The 22621-nt window shown below is 31.9% G+C and overlaps 1 protein-coding gene across 3 annotated transcripts in view; it reads right to left on the reverse strand.

The window, feature by feature from the left end:
• LOC129217075 (E3 ubiquitin-protein ligase RNF13-like) overlaps nt 1-20450 on the reverse strand; it is a 43846-nt gene extending 23396 nt beyond the window's left edge. Inside the window, exons 1-3 of one of the 3 annotated variants that reach the window (XM_054851322.1) lie at nt 20280-20450; nt 19918-20009; nt 3272-3349 (exon numbers count right to left, since the gene is read on the reverse strand). In XM_054851322.1, coding sequence (XP_054707297.1) covers nt 3272-3349; nt 19918-20004 — 165 coding nt within the window. In that variant the 5' untranslated portion in view covers nt 20005-20009; nt 20280-20450. The other 2 variants (XM_054851323.1, XM_054851321.1) reach the window with 2 other exon arrangements.
• Nucleotides 20451-22621: the final 2171 nt, after the last annotated feature.

Below are 22621 nucleotides of genomic sequence, written 5' to 3' on the forward strand. Positions count from 1 at the left end.
TCTGAAACAGTCTCTGAGTTTCCTCCCTTACTCTTACGTCAATAAACAAGGCCCATAATCGTGTTTTTAAAGCTAAAATTGTGTTTTTAAAACTAAAAGTTTCAAAATATTTACCTTTCCTATCTGATCAAAAAACATTTTTTCTTTTGTTTTTTTTTGTTCTTTCAATGTGCCCCCCCCCCCTAAAACTTTTCTGGTTACATCACTGCATGCAAGGGCAGAATTCAAGCAAATTTGGCGGGAACTAGACAAAGGAGAAGCCCCTTTTGTTTGATTCAAAACAGTTACATTCGCAGAAACCATATCTGCTTCAATGATAAAAAGGAAACGAATGTTCTGGAGACTAGGAGAGAGGAATAATTTCATGCCCTGGGAAAAATACAGAATTATTGTAATGATTCTCTATTTTGTGCGTCTATGACTATATCTATGATCCACAAAATGAGGGGGGCCCCCCAAAGGCGCCCCTCACATCGTGTGAATGTCGTTGTGTTTCGTCGAAACGAGGGGCATCTTGCGGCGTCCCCTCATTTCATAGCGCGCCCAGGGCATTTGCCTACCTCCCCCTTCGGACGGCCCTGTGTATCCGCCCCTGTCCAAAAATTTAGTTTCAACTTCAAGTGTACATTTAAAAATCAGTTTGTATTGCAGATCTAAAGCAGTAAGTAGCGTAGATCATAAGTTTTAACTAGTCAGGTTTCGGTGACCTTGATCTCATTGGATGAGAGAGACGATGAAAGAAGACCTAAAAATAGATCGGAAAAGACTGCAGATAAGCCGTTTGCAGATAACTGAGAGTTTACAGTAGTGACATATTCTGAAATAATTTTACATTGTATAACTGTTAAAAAAAAGGCTTCAATTATAGTGAAAGCCCAACTATACCAAAAGAGCAGGAAATGACATTTTTGATTCGTTAGTTTTCTGTATAGTTGATTGTGTTGAAATTTTGAGGTCATTTTTTTAAAGAATGTATTAAAATTGAAAAATATTAAAAAGCACTATTTAAATATCTTACGATTTTAAACAAAGGTTATTAATATAATTAAAATTTTGAAAACCAGATCCAGGCGGAACTGCTGAATTTACCAGGGTGATTTCACCATCTATCTTGGGAAAAACTAGTTCTCTTACAAGCTAGTGAGTTTAAGGATATTTTAAACAAAAAAACCTAAGAAAAAAAAAGAATTTTCCTTTGACATTTAAATTTTTCTTAATCAAGGACTTCAGTCAGTATCTGGATGTCGGAATATGTTAGGGTCATTTCGTATTAAATCAACAAATGGGTCATGCCAAACTTTTTTTGATTTTGATAAAATTTGGTAAGTAATATGTACCAATATTCTGTACCCCCAAACTGTTTTTTTTTTCTTAGAAAAATTTTATTCCTGTGATATAGCTATTCTTTTGCTTCATGGATGAGTAACATTTGTCATTTTTGATCTTTTTTCAAAAAGTTCTAGTAAATTCATTTAAATTAGTAAGAAGATCAAACATGTCTTACTTTAAAGGTGAAAGAATGAACTTTTGTCTTGCATAACAAGAAAAGATTTAGGTTAAGCCTAATTAGAAATTTTTGGTTGTCGAATCATGGTTGAAAACATGCCGTTCTCGTCATTTTGAGCTTAAAAAAGTCGATGAGGGACTTTCAGTACGAAGCTTTCTTTTTTCTTGTTGTAGTTAGTTAAGCATATTAGAAGCACAGTAAAAAATAGGTTGATACTAGTAGTCCTTCATGACGAAAAAAAATTGCTTAAACTTACGAAAAAATAAAAATGAGCTTTTTTATTCCCCAAAAAATCGGGAAGTTTGTTAGGTGATAAAAATTTGAAAATGCTAGAGTAAGAAGCCGTTACATTGCCCTTTAAAACGAAAATGATACATCATTTCCTTGAATTTATTATTTGTTATTTTCCCCCTTAAAGGAGAGATTAACCTCTAAAACTCTCTCTTTGGGTTTGGCCCTTTGTTTCTCTTAATACTAGGATAAAACTATATGGGAAAAACTTGAAGACTAAACTACAAGTACAACTACTTTTTTTAAAATGTAGTAACTACAAACTACTTTTGCAAGGTAGTCGCTACTTCACTAGTTTAAAAAAATAAATAAATGAAAGGCATAACATATACAAACCGATTGGGGATTGAACGAAAAAATTGAAAAAGGGGTTTAGATTAATAAATTGGATCATTTGAACATGGAATGTTACTAAGAATTATTTATTCTTTCTTTCCTTTACTGAGCCGATTTGTCATTTCAAAATTTTTTTACAATTTTTACGAAAATTCTCTGCCCTATTTTAAAAGTTGAAGGTATTCTATCTTCAAATTTTTAATCCTTTCCTGATAGTGAATACGGTCGAATCTGGTTAATAGGACCATATTGATACAAGGTTAATTTGGTCCTAATAACCAGCTGGTCCAATTAAGCGAAACCTGTATAGCTTGGTCTAACATGCTATACACATGACATTTAACTGTCCTTATGGTTATTGTGAGCCCCATATGTATGGTGAGCATACAAAGAAGAAAAACTGCTGTTTATGAAATTTTTCCACAAAAAAAATTAATTAAAATAAAACGAATAATGTTGCTACACTCGTTCAACCATGTGCTCTGACCGATATTCAGAACACATGGTGAATTGTGTTCCGAGATTCTTGTGCTCAGAACACAATTGATTCTGAGCCAATTCTTGTGCCAATATATCCTTCCATATTAGGAGGATATATTGGCACAAGAATCTCATTGACATCTAAAATGTTCATCCACTGGACATTCTCTGCTGCCAGAAAACACAAACGCGATACTACACTTGGCAGTTATGGCTTATTCTTTTCTTTCTAAGCCATATTCTATTCAAGGCGAACATTGGGGACAGGTGAAAATTTAAATGCCAAACAAATTAATGACGTCGAACAGATAGAACGTATGAAGTCAAATAATATGCAAGGTCAAGAGTTTGAGGTTTCAGAGTCTTACGAATCTGGTTGGTGCACGTTTTACCCCTATTAGACTTGCACCACTCAGATTCATTTAAAACCTTGTTTATTTTTCTTTTTGAAACTTTTTAATAAAGTAGTTTTCAGAAAATGCTACAAGCTACTTTTTTTTGTACTGAATTACTCGCTACTTTACTTTTTCTGAAAAGTAGTGTGCTACACTACAAACTACTAAAAAATGTAACTACTACACTAGTGTGGCTACTTGTAGTGCGTTACTTTCCAACCACTGGTTAAAACACATAACTTGAGACTTAACTAAGACTTACCTCTATTGTCAAAAAATCATCATCATATGCAGATTCTCTATCTTTGATACTGTCCACTTGATTTCCAAAACTATCAATCTACCAAAAAATAAATTAATTAAATTTCCATTCGAAAACATTGATATGAGCAGTTGCCATAATAATAAATTTCAAAGCTGACTAATTTTGTTGAAAAAGCAAATAATTTTTATTTTTGATTTCAAACAAATATGTAACTTTGGGAAAGAAAAAGAAGAAACATACGAGTTAAAACATAAAAGAAATTACATATTCTACAAATTGAAACATATACTGAATTTCACATTATATACCTTCACTTTTAAATAGGGGCTAAAATTTGCATTTTAAAATATAACTTTTGGAGTCGAGACTCTCCATTAAGTTTCATGTACTCTGACCTCAACAACTTTCAAGGAGGCAATATTAGAAACTGAAATGGGAATCTTGTCATTCTGTCCAAAAAATTTTAGACCCTGATACATATGTATAAATACAAGTATATTTTACATACAGCTGAGCCTCTTTAGAGAACATCTCTGGTTTCTGCGAAAATTTGTCATTAAGGAAAATGGTCACATTATGAATGTTGCTTTAAACCAATCAATAATATACTCAAAGCTGCTTTTTTTTTTTCGATTTTTTTTGTGAAATTTTGCAGTAATTTTTATTGCAAAAACTATTTTTACAGTCACTCCTTAAGTTTTGAATGATTTTTGTTTAATATGGTCCCTATTCACCACACAAAAAGGCAATTCCACCTTATTGTGCGTGAAATTTTTACACTATTTTTTTCTTTTCATTCAAAGTTATTTTTCATTAGCTTGATATCAAAAAATCAAATATCGATTTTTATTATCTGATTTTTCATTCTTCTAAAACAATTACATGCACAGTATAATTATTCTCAGTTTTTTTATCTAATGATTAATTTTATAAAACTTGTAACACATCACAACTGAAATCCCAAACTGTCACACACATCACAAGTTTTATAAAATCAATATTTAATTATAAGAATTGAGAATAATTATATTGTGTATGTAATTGTTTTAGAACACTATGTAAAATCAGATAATATTGACCAATTGATTTTTTGATGCTGAGCTACTGAAAAAGAGCTTGAAAAAGAAAAGATAGTGTTAAAATGTCACACACGCAACGGTGAAATCGCCCCAAAACAGGTTTGAGTCTATCATTAAACAAGAACCTAAACTGTTACAAAAGCAAAGATTTACTAAAGAGATACTAAAATAATACATTCAAAAAAAAAAAAAAAACAATAATTTTTAGGTTAAAAAATTGCAGTTGGACACGTGATTTGTAACATGGTTCATACAAAAAATTGAAATTTTTAAAAATTGACAAGTTGTACAGTCAGTAATTTAACAAGTTTCAAAAGCAATTTCAGAATTCACATCAGATTTTTGCGGTGACTGAAATTAGGAACAATATAATGAGGCATTTTCCGAATGCTTGTTGGCTTTATACAAGCCATTATTTTTTATGTGCACACAAGTTTGGAATCTAGTATTGTTTTTATTCACATATGATCTAAATGTGCTAGTATAAGAACCTGCAGTTTTGGAAAATAACAGTGCTGCTGCTGTGGTCAGTTATGTAATGACTTAAATCAAACCAACAAAATAAATTGATAAACTGTACAAAAAAAAATGATTTAAGGTAGCTAAGCATGCTAAATAGCTTCCAACTTTAAAAATAATTGAAAAATTAACAAGAAGTAAAAGGATTGAAATTTCAAACACTGAATTCAATTTTTGGCAAAGCAGGAGCTTAACCTCAATAAGGTTCCAAAGATAAGATTTTTTAAAAATGAATTATTTGACTGTCAATTAAGTAGACTAAATTTGGCATCAGTTAAAAAAAAAATCCCAAAATCATCGAGTTTTTAAAGATGAATTTTGGAGTGCACAAATAAAATCCAAGAAACTTCGAAACTTTTGACAAGTTTTTTCAATATATACCTTTTCAAAAAATTTACAAAATTCAAAGCTAAAGACACATTTTAAACTTTTTCAAGGATTTTAAGCATTTAAAATGAACTTTTATTTCAAGCAGTCTTCAAGGATTTAAAAAAGTGTCAGAATTATGGTACAGTGAAACCTCTCTGAGCGGTCACCCTTCGGTTCCGTCAAAACTTGGCTGCACAGAGGGGGTGGCCACTCTTAAGTGTTTTGATTATTGAACTCGAACTGAACAACTAATGATACACTTCAACACTTTAAAATTATTTTTTACGAAAGTTAAGACAGGAAAATGCTTTATTTCATGATTTCTACAAATGATTCAATTTGTGTTTGCTTACAATTTTCCAGCTTTATAGAAACCAAATTGTTTTCAACTTTGTTTTTAACTTGTAAAAACGAATATGAAATTGAGTCATCAGCTATGGCTTCCGAATTAGCAATGGTGTCGTCAATTTTCTCCAAAGTTTGCCGAGCCGAAAACATGACTTTTTGTTAATTACAAATAATATCAGGAACTTCATCATCTGATACCAAAATCTTTATACATAAATGGCTACTTCTGTATGTATGTCCGGGGTAAGCTTCAAAAATACTGAAACAATAATAACAATTTTTTCACCATAGATAGCTACATTATCAGGAAGCAACATAGGCTATAATTTATTTCTAAAAACCTCAATTTAAAAAAGTTGTGATAGAAAACAGTAAATTTCATGTAATTTCCCCATTAAATGAACAAATATAAAACCCATTGTTACAAAAATTTGTTGCCTTATAACAGCAATATTAATAGTTATCATAAAAAAAATTTTGAATCAAGGCTTCTCTGGAGCAAGCATGAAATTTATTGCTTGCTTAGGATTTTTATCCTCATCTATGCCAATAATCGATAACGGAACGAAGTAAAAAGACAATTGATTTTGGCAACAGTTGGAAAATAGAAAGTGTTTATTGTCAAAAATTACACAGGGCTGCAAAATGCGGGTCATGAAAAAGTGATTGTACGGTATTGAGTGACTTTTATTCTACTGGATGCACTGATTTTAAGTATGACACCCATTTTTCTCAATCATAAAGATATTTTCACCAATTACGCTTTAACATATAGGCAGAAAAACCTATTTTTTCCTATTCTGAGAGAAAGAGTCTTTTCAAAATATCTGTAAACTTATTACTTGCACTTACAAAAGAGTTTATGCAACAAATATACAACTGGAAATCAATTACTAAATATATATATATATAATTATTTCATAGAAATAAGAACATAGTAATAATTAATCATAACAAATCAATTATAATGGAAGGCAATCTTTTCAACTGGTGCTGTTTTTGCAGCCAAAGACTACGTAATAATGTTTTTCTGCTTTCTGTGAAACCAAATGTCTTTTTGCTGCACCATGTAACCAAAATATTGCAATTAAAATAATCTTTAAAACTTTTGTTAAAATGTAAAATAATCCGCTAACTAAATTAGGTAGATCTGAAAAACAGCACAAAAACTTCCATTAGTTTGTCTTTGTTCACAATTTCAAACACTGGTCAAGTTTTGCCACTAATTTCGGAAGAAAATATTTAGCATCATTTTATGATCACCAAATATCTCAGTATTTGGCAACAATATCTCTTTGATGAAAATTAGTAACAGACAGTTTTACAAAGTAGGGAGGAGGGGGAGCATTATCTAAAGTATCCCAAAACGATTACCGCAAAATTGGTAACATTTTAAATCGCACCAAGAACCCACAATAATTGAAATTTCCCAAAACAAAGCAAGTACAGTGGGATTATGGGCGGCTATATTTTTTAAAACCATTGGTGTTTCAACAGCCATATAGAAAAAGTTTTAGACTAAGTTCAAAAAGAAAGAAAAAAAAACCTGATAAATCTTTATAAACAAGTGAAATTTCATGTTTTGGAAATTCTTCAAATTTTTTTGCATAAATGTCATGCTGTCATTTCTAACGAAATACAATTTCTGTCTTTATACTTGTTGCTATTTTACTTTTATGGGTGAATCACATCAAAGCGGGATGTTTTGAGTTCTTTCAGTTAAAACTGAAAACGAATGAAAGTAGTGATCAGGGGTCTGGCCAGAGGATATTTGGGTCCGTTAACGGACCCTTCACAAAAATCCGATCAACCAAAACGGACCTTTCACAAAATCCCGATCAAACAAAACGGACCTTTCACAAAATCCCGATCAAACAAAACGGACCCTTCACAAAATTCTGATAAACAAGATCGGATCTGTCAAATTGTTTATTGAAAGAGCAAATCTGAAAGCAAAATAACGCATATTTCTGTGTATAAACCGATAATTTTTGGAACCTTTTTTAAGTCAAATTAGAGGGATCAGCTTATACAAAATCGGCTAATTTTGAAAAAAAAAAAAAAAAACGGCACTCTTGGGATGCTGCTGCAAGCGATAAATAATTGCTACTGCCAAATAAATATAATGGTTGTTTATTTTATCATAGCTAATTAGCAGCGGTATTTTTGTAAACTTTTCTGAAAAGGCATTGGTAAGCACTTTTCTCCGCTCATGATTTAATAAACAATAATAATATACATCTGCAAAATGAACTTAGAACTGCAAAGGGATAGTAAGGGTGAAGAAAAAATATGATCGCTTCAGATAGTGTTACCAACTTCAAAATTATCACCACTTAGCGTCTGGCCTTGAACCTTTATAATCACTTGATTAGAAAATATTCTCATCATTTTGCCAGCTTGTCAATATTTGCGTTTTTATGGTGCGGTGCGATGTTTAATTGTTATTTTGGGAGAAAATTATATGGGTTTTGATTTTTCGATGCTAACAAGGATGACTAACTTTAAATAAACTCTTTTAATTACCGTTTATTTTTTCTTTAGATGTCTACATTTTGAAAAATGCAATCTTTTAACATCCGATATGAGAATCATATTTTGTTCTTTTTTCAAGCTAACTTCGCTTTATTAGGATTCAAATAAATGAAAAGTCTCTTTATTTCTGTTAGAACTCTCATTTCAAGTTTTTAAAGCAAAATTCCATTTTCTGTTATGAGTCAAAAAATAAAATGCTAAATAGATGGTTTATTTTATTTTATGGGTCAACTGTGTCCACAGATATTAATGATATGTTTATCATAGGACTCTAAAATGCAATTTTAAAATAATTTTATCAAAAATATTTCTTTTACAAGCCGTTTTTATACTTTTGACGAATCCACTTTGAGAATTGCGATCTCTTTGCATCTGCTATGGGAATCCGATTTTTCGAATTTTTAATGATTATTACGCTTTGTTAAGAGGTAAACAATTGAAATATCTTTTTATTTTTGTTAAAATCACGGAATTTATAAGTTTTAAACGAAATTCTGCGCTTTTTAAGAGTGTCTTGGGTTAAAAAGTTGAATGCTGAACCCTATTCTGAAATTTATTTTATTTATTTATATTTTTGTTACAATTATTTTAAGTACTGTACAGAAATATATCTAGTATAATTTAACATAATGTAGAATGGTAGATAAATATTGATACTTGAAAGAGCGATGCCCCCCTCCCCCCCCCCCCCCCGCCAAATAGCAGAAAAAAATCCAGAATGATTTTCTCGACGTAGAAGAGGAAAACACTCAACTTTAAGTTTAATTGATGCAGTTTGTGCCATCTCTAAATTCTAAAACTTCGTTTTAACAAAAAAAAATTTTTTTTTTTTTTTTGCAAAATTTTTTGATTTTTCACAAAATTAATTCATTTTTCACAAAATTATTTGATTTTTCACAAAAAACGGACCCTGTGAAAAATCCTGGACAGACCCCTGGTGATTGTTTCTTACAATTATTACTGACCCAGGCAATGCTGGGTGTTTTTGCTAGAAGCACCTAAAAGGCACAGAAATGTTGTTTACAACCATTCTTCGCCCTTGCATTTTTAAACCATTCTAGTAGTTTCATTTATATTAGTGAATTTCTCCTGTCACTCTCTTAACTGTTAGATTTAAGACTTTTTTACTTAACAATGTTTTAATCGGAATTTCAATTTTGGCAACACTCTTAGGGTTTTGTACGTGCTGCATTCTTCTAGATTCAGTTCAACAGTTTATTCCATTTCTTTTTATGTGTCGTGTTTCGTAGTTACGTTATATGTTTAATATGTTTGTTTACCATTGTTTAATTTTAGTCAAAATAAAATTCTTTTTTATGAGAATACTGCTGAACTCTGCTGAGTAGTTTAACGGGTTATGGGCCCAGGCGTGTGATTCTCTACACATGTAATAACAAATAGTAAAAATTTTGACAATAGTATTTGTAAAATGGTGGAAGAAAAAGTAACCTTCGTGAAACTTAACGGCACAAACTATGAAGTTTGGAAGCTTAAAATGGAAATGTACTTGACTGATAAAGACTTATGGGATGTAATAGTGCGCTGTGTGTTGAAGATAATCAGCTGATTCATATCAATCATGAAGAAAATGCAAAAGGTATGTGGAATTCCTTACGGAAAGTTTATGAACAGAAGCATTTAAATACCCAGCTATTTTTGCAAAGAAAATTGCATACATTCAAGTACGAAGAATCTGTTAGCATGAAAGATTATATTCAAAATATTTTAGAAGTTGTCGATTAACTTAGAGGTTTGGGAAAAATTATTCCTGAAGATGATATAGTGGCATAACTGTTGTGTGGAATGTCGGAAAGTTATGATTTGCTAATTACAAGTTTAGAAGTGCGACCTTCAGAAGAGTTGTCATTAGAATAGGTGAAAGGAAAATTAATTGCTATATATGAACGTAGGGAAGAAACTGTGAAATTAAACTTTGAGCAAAATGCGTTAAAAACAACAGTGAAATCTAAGAAGATTAAAACTGAAAACTTCAAGACAATGTCTGAAAATAAATTTAGAAGAGTTTGTCATTTTTGTAAGAAGCCTAATCATATAAAGAAATTCTGTTATTTGTGGAAGGCGGAACAACGTAAATTAGAAGACCATAAAGTCAAGAAAATTTTAGATGAAAATAAAGAATGCAAACAGATAGAAGATAAAGATTTTCAATGTTTCAAAATTAATTCTAGGAATTCTTGTAAAAATTGGTACATTGATTCGGCTTGTTCAGCACATATGACGAATGACGAAGATTTCTTTTCTGGAAATATGAAGTCAAAACAAGGAAAAGTAAGAGTTGCTAGTGGACAGCTATTAGATATTAAAAGAATAGGTGATGGTTTTATTGAATACGAAGGCAAAGATAAAGAAACCAAGTATATAAAAATCTGCTACTTATTGTACATTCCTGAATTAGATAGTAATTTGTTATCTGTCAAGTGTCTTGATCAGAAGAACTATTTTATTACATTTGGATCCAGTATGTGCACAATTAAGAAAGATAATGAAGTTATCATAGAAGGACACTTAGAAAATGATTTATACAAATTGAACACTATTGAAGTTGCAAGTAAAGTTACAGAAGAATCGCATTTAAATTGTATACATATGTAGCACAGAATATTTGGTCATCATGAGCCTCGAGCGATTCAACAACTACAGGATGAACATTTAGTTACCGGTCTTAAAATGAGGAACTGTAAATGTAAAATGAAATTTTTATGTTGCGTAAAGACAAAGATTGTTCAAATTCCTCATCCACAGAAAAGTGAAAATAGAGCATTGAAAGTTGGAGATCTATTTCACTCTGATCTTTGCGGAGCATTTCCCCAGCAAACTCCAAGTGAAATGCGTTACATATTGACTTTGATAGATGACAAGTCAAGATTTCTTACAGTTTATCCGCTGAGACAGAAAAGTGAAGCAGCAGATAAGATAATAGAATTCTTCAATTATGTGAAAACCAAGTTTGAAAGAACTCCTAAAGTACTACGTACCGATGGAGGTGGGGAATTCGTAAATGAGAAGCTGAAAAATTATTTTGTAAGGAATGGCATAAAGCATCAGCAAACAGTACCTTATTCTGCATCTCAAAATGGAGTCGCGGTAAGACGAAACAGATATTTGGTTGAAATGGTCAAATGTATGCTAGAAGATTCCAAATTAGACCAAAAGTTTTGGGGAGCTGCAGCAATAACAGCATGCTATTTGCAAAATCGTTTACCAACAAAAGCGTGCAACTTAACTCCTTATGAAATACGGAATGGAAGAAAACCGACAGTTCAACACCTAAAAATATTTGGGAGCAGTGTTGTATATTACATACCATCTGTAAGAAGGAAGAAATTGGAAAATAGAGGAAAAGAAGGTATATTTCTCGGTTACGCAGAAAAATCAAAAGGATATCTTGTATTAGATAAAGAAAGCAACAATGTAATTCTAACAAGAAATGTATTTTGTGTTGACAATTGCAGCAATGAAATTTTAACAAGAGTTGAAGAAGATAAAAAGCAAATTAATGAAGTAACTTGTGACTTATATGAAGAAAATGAGTCTAAGTGTGAAGTTGAAGAGACAAAAGACAAATGTAGACGTTCTGAACGATCGAACAAGGGTGTACCACCAGATAGATACTTATGCACTTATAAAACTGTTCAATTCGTTGAAGAACTTTCTTCTTGGAAAGAAATGAAAATGTTGCCGCAGGAAGAGCAGGAAAAATGGATAGAAGCAGCAAATGAAGAAATGAAATCTATCCAAAAGAAAGATGTATGAGAACTGACAGATTTGCCAAAAGGAAGAACAGCAATTGACACAAAGTGGGTATTCAAAATCAAATGAGATGAAGCAGGCGAAATAAATCGCTTTAAAATGAGGCTTTGTGCAAGAGGTTTTACCCAGAAGCCTGGTGAGGATTTCAGTCAGACATTTGCTCCAGTTTCGAATAATGCAACATTTAGATTATTGCTCATATTAGCAAGCAAGAAATACGAAGTTTAAGCACTTAGACGTGAAAAATGCTTTTCTCAATGCTGAGATAACAGAGGAATTGTACATAAAACAACCAGAAGGCTATATTAAAGAAAATGCAAAAGAAAAAGTATATAAGTTAAAGAAAGGTCTGTATGGTCTAAAGCAATCTGCAAGAGCTTGGAATGAAAAGATCAACAAAGTTTTAGCTTCAAATGGTTATTTAAGTAGTAACGTAGATCCATGTTTTTACTCAAGAAAAGAATCGAATGGTTGGAGTTATATTCTACTTTACGTTGATGACATTCTGATTTATACTTTGGATGAAGATACAGAATTAAGAATTATAAATATGTTTAAACAGCATTTTGAAATTTCCGATTTAGGGAAAATCACATACTACTTGGGTGTTCAAGTAGAACGACTTGAAGATGGAAGTTTTGCAATTAATCAAGAAACGAAAATTAAGCAACTAGTAAAGAAATATGGATAAATTGAAGCAAAAGAAGCAAATATTCCGATGAATTCTGAATTTATAAAAGATGAAGAAAAATCAGAAGAATTAGAAAATAATGTCGCGTATAGAGAAGTTATTGGATCACTTTTGTACATTTCAACAACATCCCGACCGGATATTGCTACAACAGTTGGAATTTTATCACGGAAAGTAAGCAAGCCAACAGAAAAGGATTGGAAAGCTGTAAAGCAAGTAATGCGATACTTGAAGAAAACCTCTCATTTTAAATTGAAATTTGGAACAGATACAGCCAGTTTAGAAGTATTTGTCGATACAGATTGGGCAGGAAATATTCCTGATCGAAAATCAACAACTGGTTACGTCATCATGCTTGGAAGTTCACCGATTGCATGGGCAAGTAGAAAACAAAATTCAGTATCCTTGTCTTCAACTGAAGCTAAATTTATTGCAGTATCGGAAGCGTGTAAAGAAGGCAAGTGGATAGTACAATTACTGATTGAAATTGAAAGTGATAAAAATAGAACATTTGTGATGCATGAGGATAATCAAGGCTGCATAGCAATGGTCAAGAATGAAAGGGTGAGTCAAAGATCAAAACATATTGATGTTAGGTACTGTTTCATTAGAGAATTGTATAAAGAAAAAGCTATAGACATTAAGTATTGTTAATCAGAAAATATGATAGCAGATATATTTACGAAACCTTTGGGTAAAATTAAATTTGAAAAATTTTGGAAGAAAATTATTTCTGATGTAGCTGTTTGAGGTGGGGTGTTAGATTTAAGACTTTAAATCTAATTTAAAACAATCAGCTTCATTTACATAATTTTACTTAATATTTTTATCGGAATTTCAATTTTGGCAACACTCTTAGGGGTTTTGTATGTGCTGCATTCTTCTAGATTCAGTTCAACAGTTTATTCCATTTTTTTTTTATGTGTCGTGTTTCGTAGTTACGTTATATGTTTAATATGTTTGTTTGCCATTGTTAGAGTCAAAATAAAATTCTTTTTTATGAGAATACTGCTGAACTCTGCTGAGTAATTTAACATTAACTCCACGAAACTTAAGATTTTCGTATTCTTTCTAAATGTCAGGTTTTCCTTAATAATCTTGTTAAATTGTGTCCTATCGCAACTAAAATATTCGGCTAACTTTCTTACCGATTTTCCCTTCATCATACTCATGCAAACCAACTTCTATTCCCTGATCTAAAGTAAAATAAACTTGCTTTGCCATCGTCACAGTAGTCAAAACTCTAGAATGAAAATGGCCAAGAGATTTAACTTCAAAAAATTATCAGTTCTCATTGATTTCTAAAACAGCCCAATGAGAGAAATGATAGTTTACACCTATGCGAGCCTTCTCAAAATGTCCACCCCAGCCTCCCGTCACAAAAATCAAAACATAGAAAACATCTGGTCATTCTCTTAACGAAAAACCTTCAAGAAATAAAATCATAAACCAAAAGGGAAGAGCAATCGCCAGTCTATTTCGAAGTCCAGACAGGCGACAACCCTGTTGCTCAGAGGGGTGTGAGTGGCCGCTCTGAAGGGTTGAGTTAACATTGTGCGCATGGGCCAAAAATTTTGTGCTGTGCAAAACTGGCCACTAACACGGGTGGTCGCTAAACAAAAGTGGCCGCTCAGAGAGATTTCACTATAAAGACTTTTTAAACTAATTTTCATTTCTTAAAATGAATGTGAGATGGTGTTACATTGACCATGGTAGTATTTGGGATATACAGAAAAATGCTATGACACTTTAACAAAGCTAAGGAGAGGGTTACCATCAGAAGTGACCGTTCTGCCTAGATTTCATGTTCTTGTTAACCTCCTCGAGGAATTTTAAAGAAATGTGTTGAAGTGCATGGGTTCAAAATAGGGATTTTAACCCGATCCCGTAGGATTGGAATCAAATGGGATCCAAATCCTTAATTCTTCAGGACGAAAATTAAAGAACTAAAAGAATTCCTCTTTTAAGACACTGAAGATCTTACACTGATATCTGAATCTCCTAATCTTTTCCTCCCTCCCTGCACACATTACTCTTTTCTTCAAAATATTATGATAAATACGCATGATCAAATGCGACCTGCGTCTAATATTAAGTAAAGCTGATGTCCTCAGTGCTACCAAGCTCACTGCACATTCTGCACTCCTTTTGTGATCTCATAAACCCATCATAAAGTAGCAATTTTAAATTATCTAGACTATAAAAACAAAAAATAAGAGAGATATTATCATATTACATCATCAAATGTCACCACAGTCGACTGTTTTTAACACAAAAGTTGACTTTTTTTACTATAACTAAAATTAAAGAACATTTTTAGTATTTTTGCTCAAAATTTTGAGGCCATACTTCTTACGGAAGACGTTATTTGATTTGAAGATGAATTTATAACTGTACTGTCCATAGGGATTGGCCACTTTTGGCAGATATTACCTACATTTTGCTCAAGAAAAAAAAATGCAAAACAAAGCATCCTAGTGGACACTAATTTTAAGAGTACCATGGGATACATGTTAGCAATTTTTATGTTGTAAGTACCTTCTTCATAGATTCATACATGGAATTTAACTACATCATATGATTCTCACTGTGAAGTGAGACTTTCCAGATGTTTTACAAAAAGACTTTTAGTAAATGAGAAGTCCACTGCTACATTGCCATGAGAAAATAGTAACGCAGTTTTATAATGTGCCACGCATCTTCAGTTATTGCAATTTACCAAAGAAAATGTTACAACAAATTGAGGTACAGTGGTAATTTATCAAATACTTTTTTTAAGATCATGGCCGGCTCTAGCAGTTCTGCTGCCCTAGGCTACATTGACAAGTGCCGCCATTTCCCCCATTGAATAATAATAATGCTAATATAAAATAATGATGTTTTAATAAAATAAAAATAATAGTAAAATGTTTACAATTAAAGGGTGATTTTGGTTACATTCCAAACAGGTTTTGCATCTCCAAGTACAGTTCAAATTATATTTTTATTATTAACATTAAAGTTATGCATCGTATGGCGCTGGAACAGATGTTAATACTTTCAAATGATTTTTAAATCGCGCAATTTTCCGCCTTAAAAAGTAAATTGAATTTCTAGTTTAATTACAAACTATGTTTTGCACTGGTATACACTCTAAATTATTATTATTATTATTTTTTTAACATTGAAGCAGTGAATCTTAGGACACTGAAACAGATATCCATACTTAAAAAAAATTCAATTTCGAACTTTGCCTCCCCTAAAATCTGTTATCCTGGGTCGCCGCCTAAGTTGCCTACCCCAAGAGCCAGGTCTGTTTAAGATGTTCATCTAGTAAGTATAAACAAAATAAATAAATGAAAAATTTTGAAAAAAAAAAAAAAAAAAAGAACCAACTTTAAAATTGCTCTAAAAAGTGAAAAATAATTTTATTCTTTAAACATCATTGATAATACTTTTAAACATAATTTTTGAAGTTGGCGCAAAAACAAAAAATAAAATCCAGTGTAACCAAGCTTCATTCATTTTTTTCTTTTTTTTCCCGGAAAATCATCCAAAGTTTTAGGAACGAAACTTTATATCATTATTCACACACAAATATGCTGTCAACAATGCATCATGTATGTGGTAGTCAAGAAACTGGGCCTGGTTAAATTTATAGTTGTAGTTGAGTTATGGCTGTGAATGATTTTATCTATCGTTTTTGCGCCAACTTCAAAAATTATGTTGAAAAGTATTATCAATGATGTTTAAAGAATAAAATTATTTTTCACTTTTTAGAGCAATTTTGAAGTCGGTTCTATTTTTTTTTTTTTCAAAATTTTTTTTTATTTTATTCTTTTTAGTGTAAATGTATTTCAGAAGTAGTAAGAACCATCACAAAACTTCACCTTATTTTTTTTAATAAAAATACTCCATACTAAAAAAAAACTATAAAACCGCCTTACACTTTAAGCAATTGGCACTAAAAAATTTCTTTGTTCCTCTCTGGAATTCATTTGTGTGCTAATTTAGTTATAATCATTTAAATATTATGTTTTCCCTAACTAATTTACATTTCACAGCATACAAGTTGCTTGTGATGAAAATCCTGTATCTCGTTATTTAACACGGATCATCTATTATTAGCAAAAATGATAACGATAAAAATACTACTTTAGTTAAAGCAAACCTAACCTGGTAGCATTGCGAAGGCTAAGCAGACCTTAATCACTGCATTATCTCGCTTCCAGGTTAGGTTTACCCCTACTACAGAGCAATAACACTGAAGAAACTTGATGCTTGCTTCAGTAAAGCCTTCATTCAAAATTATCACTACAGTTACTATTAATATTATTGCTGTATGGCATCAAACTTATGCAACAGTGGGTTCTATATTTAATCATTTAATAGGGAAATTGTATGAAATTTACTGTTTTTTGACCATAACTTTTTTTCTAATGAAGAAATATGGTCAAACAAAGTAATGGGACCTAAGTTGAGCCATCCCCTACCCATTAAAAAAATAATCATCAAAATCCGGTCACTAGGTGAGATGCTGTGAGTGGACAAAAAAAAAACATACATACGGTATGAACTGATAACCGCCTCCTTTTTGAAGTCGGTTAAAATTAAATATAGAATCACAATGATTAAATAATTTTAAATTGTTTACACACAACATTGCATATAAAATTTAGCACACAGTACAATTTAATGCAAAATCTGTACGATGGAATAGTTATAAGAAATATCAACACAACGAAATATCCGTTTCATTAAAATAAATTTTTAGTCTCAATTTTATTTCCATTAAATTGCTTGAACTACATTACAACAAACAAAATTTGCCTTCACTTGAAGTTCATTGTAACAGGATCTCACTGAATACATTTCGTATGAATCTCGAATTTTAAAGAAGAAATCATTATAACCAGTAAAGTTGGAGGTTCCCGATTTCCAATGTTTAAGAAATCCCTGAAATGGTATACAGTCAACTCCCGCTACAACGCGATTCAACGTACGCGAAATGGCTATAACAAGGAATTTTCCACGAGTAGCAAATTTTAGAACTGACACGAGCGAAGCCCTCGTCCATAACACGAATTTCTTTAGAAGGAATTAGCGGCTTTGTTATTGACAACTAAATATGCATTTTGCAAACGTTATTACATCCCATTAGCATCACACTGACCATCAAAAGTTCCCACGTCAAACTAGTCTAAACATCACGTTGTTAGTGCATAAAATAACCGCTCAGCAGCTTTCTTTTTTTTTTTACATTCTAAACTTTAAAGTTGATGAAATATAATGGCACCTTAGTGAGCTGTTTCATCTAAAGTTTATGAAGATGGGGGGAAAAATAAAGCTTCTGACAATAAAAAGAAGATTAAGCTTCTCGATATTGCTTGTACAACTACCAAAAGTTGACAGTAGCAATGCAATAAGTATGAGTGAATCTTCCATACGTACAGTTAAAAGTCAAAACAAAAAGTCAAACAAAAGCTGCTCTCGCATTGTGGATTAAAGAGATTGGGAAGAGGGGATTGTTGCCATAAATGGAAACGTTATAAAAGAAAAGGTGGAGCAACTGTATTTTAAAATGTATTTAATAAAAACTAACGATCTGATTATGCAGCATAAATCTTCATCATCTTCATTTTTTAACTCATAAATATTATTCCTGTATCTACTGTAAGGTACTATTATAGTGCAACATTTTATTACTACTACATACTGTACGTATCAAGTTGTTTTATTTTATCAATCATTCTTTTTTGTGCATTTTAAATATTTTATGCTGAATAAAACAGCTTTTTTATTTTTTTTAAACAGTAAAAGTTGAGTTTTTTATGTAAGAAACTAATGTATAGTTGAGGAATGCTTTAAAGCAGTTTGAGGGGTGCTTACAAATGTCTAAAAAATTTGGTATGTTTCTAAAAAATGTTTATGCATACATTTTTCCCCAACGCGAATATTCGACTTACGTGAGGAGTCTTGGAACGCATCCCTCGCGTAAGTCGGGACTCTACTATATTTGAATTCTATGAATAAATTAGTATGCTGTGGCCATCACTAAACTTTCTTCTATATCTTTCTTATAATTCTGATCCCTCCCCATGCTTGACGAGGAAGCAATATTCCCAACAAAAACAAAATTAGACACGCCCAAAACTTGAAGATCATCCCAATTCCGGATTTATCTCAAAAGCAAAGAATGAAGATTGAAAACTATTTTAAAAGCCATGCTTGAAATAATAACAAACATTTATTTGTTAGTAACAAACACAAGATGGCAACAGTTAAAAAGTTTAAATCATTGCAATTTCCTGGTCATTTTCCAACATTTAAAATCATGTGAAATACGCAGACGACAGTCTATTACGATTTATCTTTCTTATTTGTTGCATTTATAAAGCTATTTTTATTCACACAAAAAAAATCTGGCGCCAAAATTGAACCAACACCTGTTCACATATGGATTCACATTTATTCCAACTTTCATCCAGAATGTAGCATTACTTCTTGAGATATGGCACTCACAATGGAAAAAAAAGGTTTGATTGTGAAACCTCTTTTCAGCTATTGATGCCAGAATATAATCAGCTCTTATTATACCCTCTAAGGGCTACTTGTCGATAAATTTTTGTTTGTTACCATTCGTTATTTCTTTACATACAGCAGTCACAATTGACGACAACAATGTTATACAGCTCAACTTCCATTTGAGATACTGACACCAAAATTGAATCAGGAATTGTACCTGTTGGGGGCAACATATGGATCAAATTTTGTGTGATCCCGCTAGTTAGTTCTTGGGGAATAGCAGGCATGCATAACTCAAGAAACGTCCCATTGTTCCATCCTCCTTGGAGGAATTCACGCCAAAAATCAATGGGCACAAGCTCACATAGGGGCACATATGTGTACCAAATTTAGTTTGATTTCATGCGGTAATTTTTGCTGTAGAGCCGCCACAAAAAACTGGTCACACACATACGTACACACACACGAACAGACAGACATTTTCCAAAAATGGTCGAAATGAACTCAGCACACCTCAAAACATTCGAATCCGTCACAATGTAAAAATATAGAAGAAAGTAAAAAACGGGTGCAGAACCAGAAACCTTGATCCTCTCAATTTACACTTACAACAGCAAAAATTACAAAGTAAGAAAAGGACCTGCAGCAGCTTGTCCCTTTCCTCAAATAATATGACGTATATTTTGCCAACCAAGTTAAAATGCTCCTTCATTAGCTTGGAAAGGAAATGTTAAGCAAAACAGATATGAATGTACCGTGCAATGAACTATCAAATGAAAAAGATATTAATTTCATTAAGAACTGATTAAATATCATTAAGTACTTACAACTTCGATCGTAGCATCAGCAATGCCGAAGTAAAGTACTACGATTACTAGATACCACTTCCGTGACTTTCCTTTTGCCAATGGCATTTTAACTGAAAAAGAATGATTTGATAATGAATTTTAAAAAACTTAAATTGTGGAGTGCAATGAAATGTTTCATGAACGTGTTAATAATCTGCAACATAAAAACCGAAGATTTATTGAAAGAAATGACATTATACTTCGAGTATGAATTTCTTTTAACAAACAAAGTTCATAAAATTTCTCAAAAATATATAGCAAATAGCTACACTCCAATTAGGAAATCTCAATTAGTAGAATTCAATTGTAAACAACAAAACAACTTTCGTTTACTGCCTTACTCTTTATTTATGAATCAGCCGTTTCCTGTAGTTGGAACACCATAACAGATCTCAACATCTTTATTGTTCGACTTTGATTTAAAATATTTTTGTATCTGATAGGTAATTAATTTTAAAAATGTATAAATTTATTATTTGTGTCACGCATTAAATGATCAAATAACTGGTCTATCACGAAAATTTTGACAAGGTTATTGCCAGTTTCGTTTCCGCATGATTAGAAAATAACTACAACTTTTGTGTTTACGTTTTTCTGAGTAGGGCTTGACAACTAAAAATTAGCAATATATTCTATGGCTTTCAAAACTCTAATAGTAATTCTTAAATCTTTTTTTTTTCGAGAAATAAATATTGTTAAGAGAATTAAAAGGTAATGTTAAAAATTTGTTTCCCATGAACACATAATAGATATCGTGGAAACTAGAGTCCCTATAAGAAAACAAGGACTCTATCGGAAACCAGGCACACGCAAACACTCAGGCATAAAAGTTTGATGGTTTTAAAAATATATATATAGAGACTATAGGGCAGTCCAGTAAGAGTTTTTACAGATTTTGCTCGTGAAAAAATAAATTCTCCAAGAGGAAGAATTCACGAGATTAAATTTAGCGTTTTTATTACATAAAAGCAAAATGATAATCCCCTCCCCCTCATCTGGCGCTGGGTACGAGAACTCTTTTGCCGCTCCTGGGGCCTTACAATGATTACTATATCTAGAATACCCCGTTTACACTGGCCGAGATATACTAGTTTATTTTTAAACGGTGTTAAAGTTAAACCGCGAGCCGAAACGGGCGTTTACACTAGCGTTAGTTTAAACACGTTTAACCGTAACTTTTTGTTTGTTTACATTCTGTCATTCTGCTGTAGCGTCGTTGCTTTTTTATTTTCATGCTCGCTTACACTGTTTTTGTTATTAAAGAAAATAATATTCAAGACTGAATCATATTTTCTAAGCACATTGCGAAATATATTTAGCAGTTTGTACGATTCTTATTTATTTTTAAGCAATTTATGTTCGAAGCATTGATTTTGTGCACGAATAAAAAAACCCCCTTCAAAATCAAAGCTTTGAACTTGAAATCAGATTAATAGAGTGTTTTGAAACTTCATTGTTGGGAAATAAATGATTTCCTTTACATTTTCCTTCATGTTTACGTTTCATAGATGAGAAGAAAGTAGATTTTGTACATCAATAACAATTCAAAGGTGAAACGCACTGTCTAGTTTTGACGAGTAAAATTTTTCGGTTGATAAATATCTCAAAATGTTTAGAACAGAATAAAAGTGTTCTTAGTTACCTGGAAAAAATTAGGAATTTGTAATTACAAACGAGCAAAAATTGACTTTTTAACTTTTTTTTTTTATCTTGAAAGTAAAGCTAATATTTTGATCAGTCACTCTCATGAATACATAAAAATAATAATAATAATGTTCACTTTGTTCTTTTTTTCCGAATGGAGAATATGTATTTATGAATTAGTACTTTTTCAGTTCTACAGATCATACACTAATCTTTTTAATTTATCTACAGTGCATTAGTCTACATTTTGCACAGCTGAGTGCATTTGACATGCATCCAATTAAGGTGAACATATCGGTAGTGGCCACTGCTTCAACAGTGCCCACTTCAACGTTTATATTTGAAAAAAATAGGGTTCCAGGTTTTCCAATGGATTCAAACATGCAGGTGGTAATATCGTAAGTGCACATTTGATGAAATTGTGATTTCATTGGAATACCTGGAATCCTAATTTTTGAAATATAAACCTTGAAATAGCCACGACGACTGAAGCACTGGCCACTATGGGTGTATTTACCTTAGAACCGGTTTTTATTTATATTTCTGTTCAAAAAGCTTTCGTAGTCGTCAATCACTGCTTTCGAGAAGGATATAAATCCGTTTCTTTTCCTCAGCACAATTATTTCGATTTGAAACGGTTGCTTTTCAATGTAAGTACTTATAGTTATTTCAAGTTATTATAAGACCCCCTTCCCCCATAATTAGCCAAATATAGCCTAATTCTGCCTTTCAGGAATTCTTGTTCACCAACTTCGTACATCTCAAATATTGTTTAATAAGCAATTTAAATGAAGATCATATTTCTTCCCTGAGTGCTCACGAATTCCCCACAGAAAAACATTTTTAAAAAGTCTTTCGATAATGAAATGCTATACAAATCGTTTGTTTTAGAGACGTACCAAGTAGCACTTTGACCAAGTACCGAGTTACCAAGTACCAATTACGTTTTAAGAACCACCGACACACATGTGATGAATTTTGAACTTATTGGAATAGTAGTATAGACCTCCTGGTCCATATAATGGTTTTTAAAACTAAA

The sequence above is a fragment of the Uloborus diversus genome, chromosome 2 (assembly GCF_026930045.1).
Source record: "Uloborus diversus isolate 005 chromosome 2, Udiv.v.3.1, whole genome shotgun sequence".
NCBI lineage: Eukaryota > Metazoa > Arthropoda > Arachnida > Araneae > Uloboridae > Uloborus > Uloborus diversus.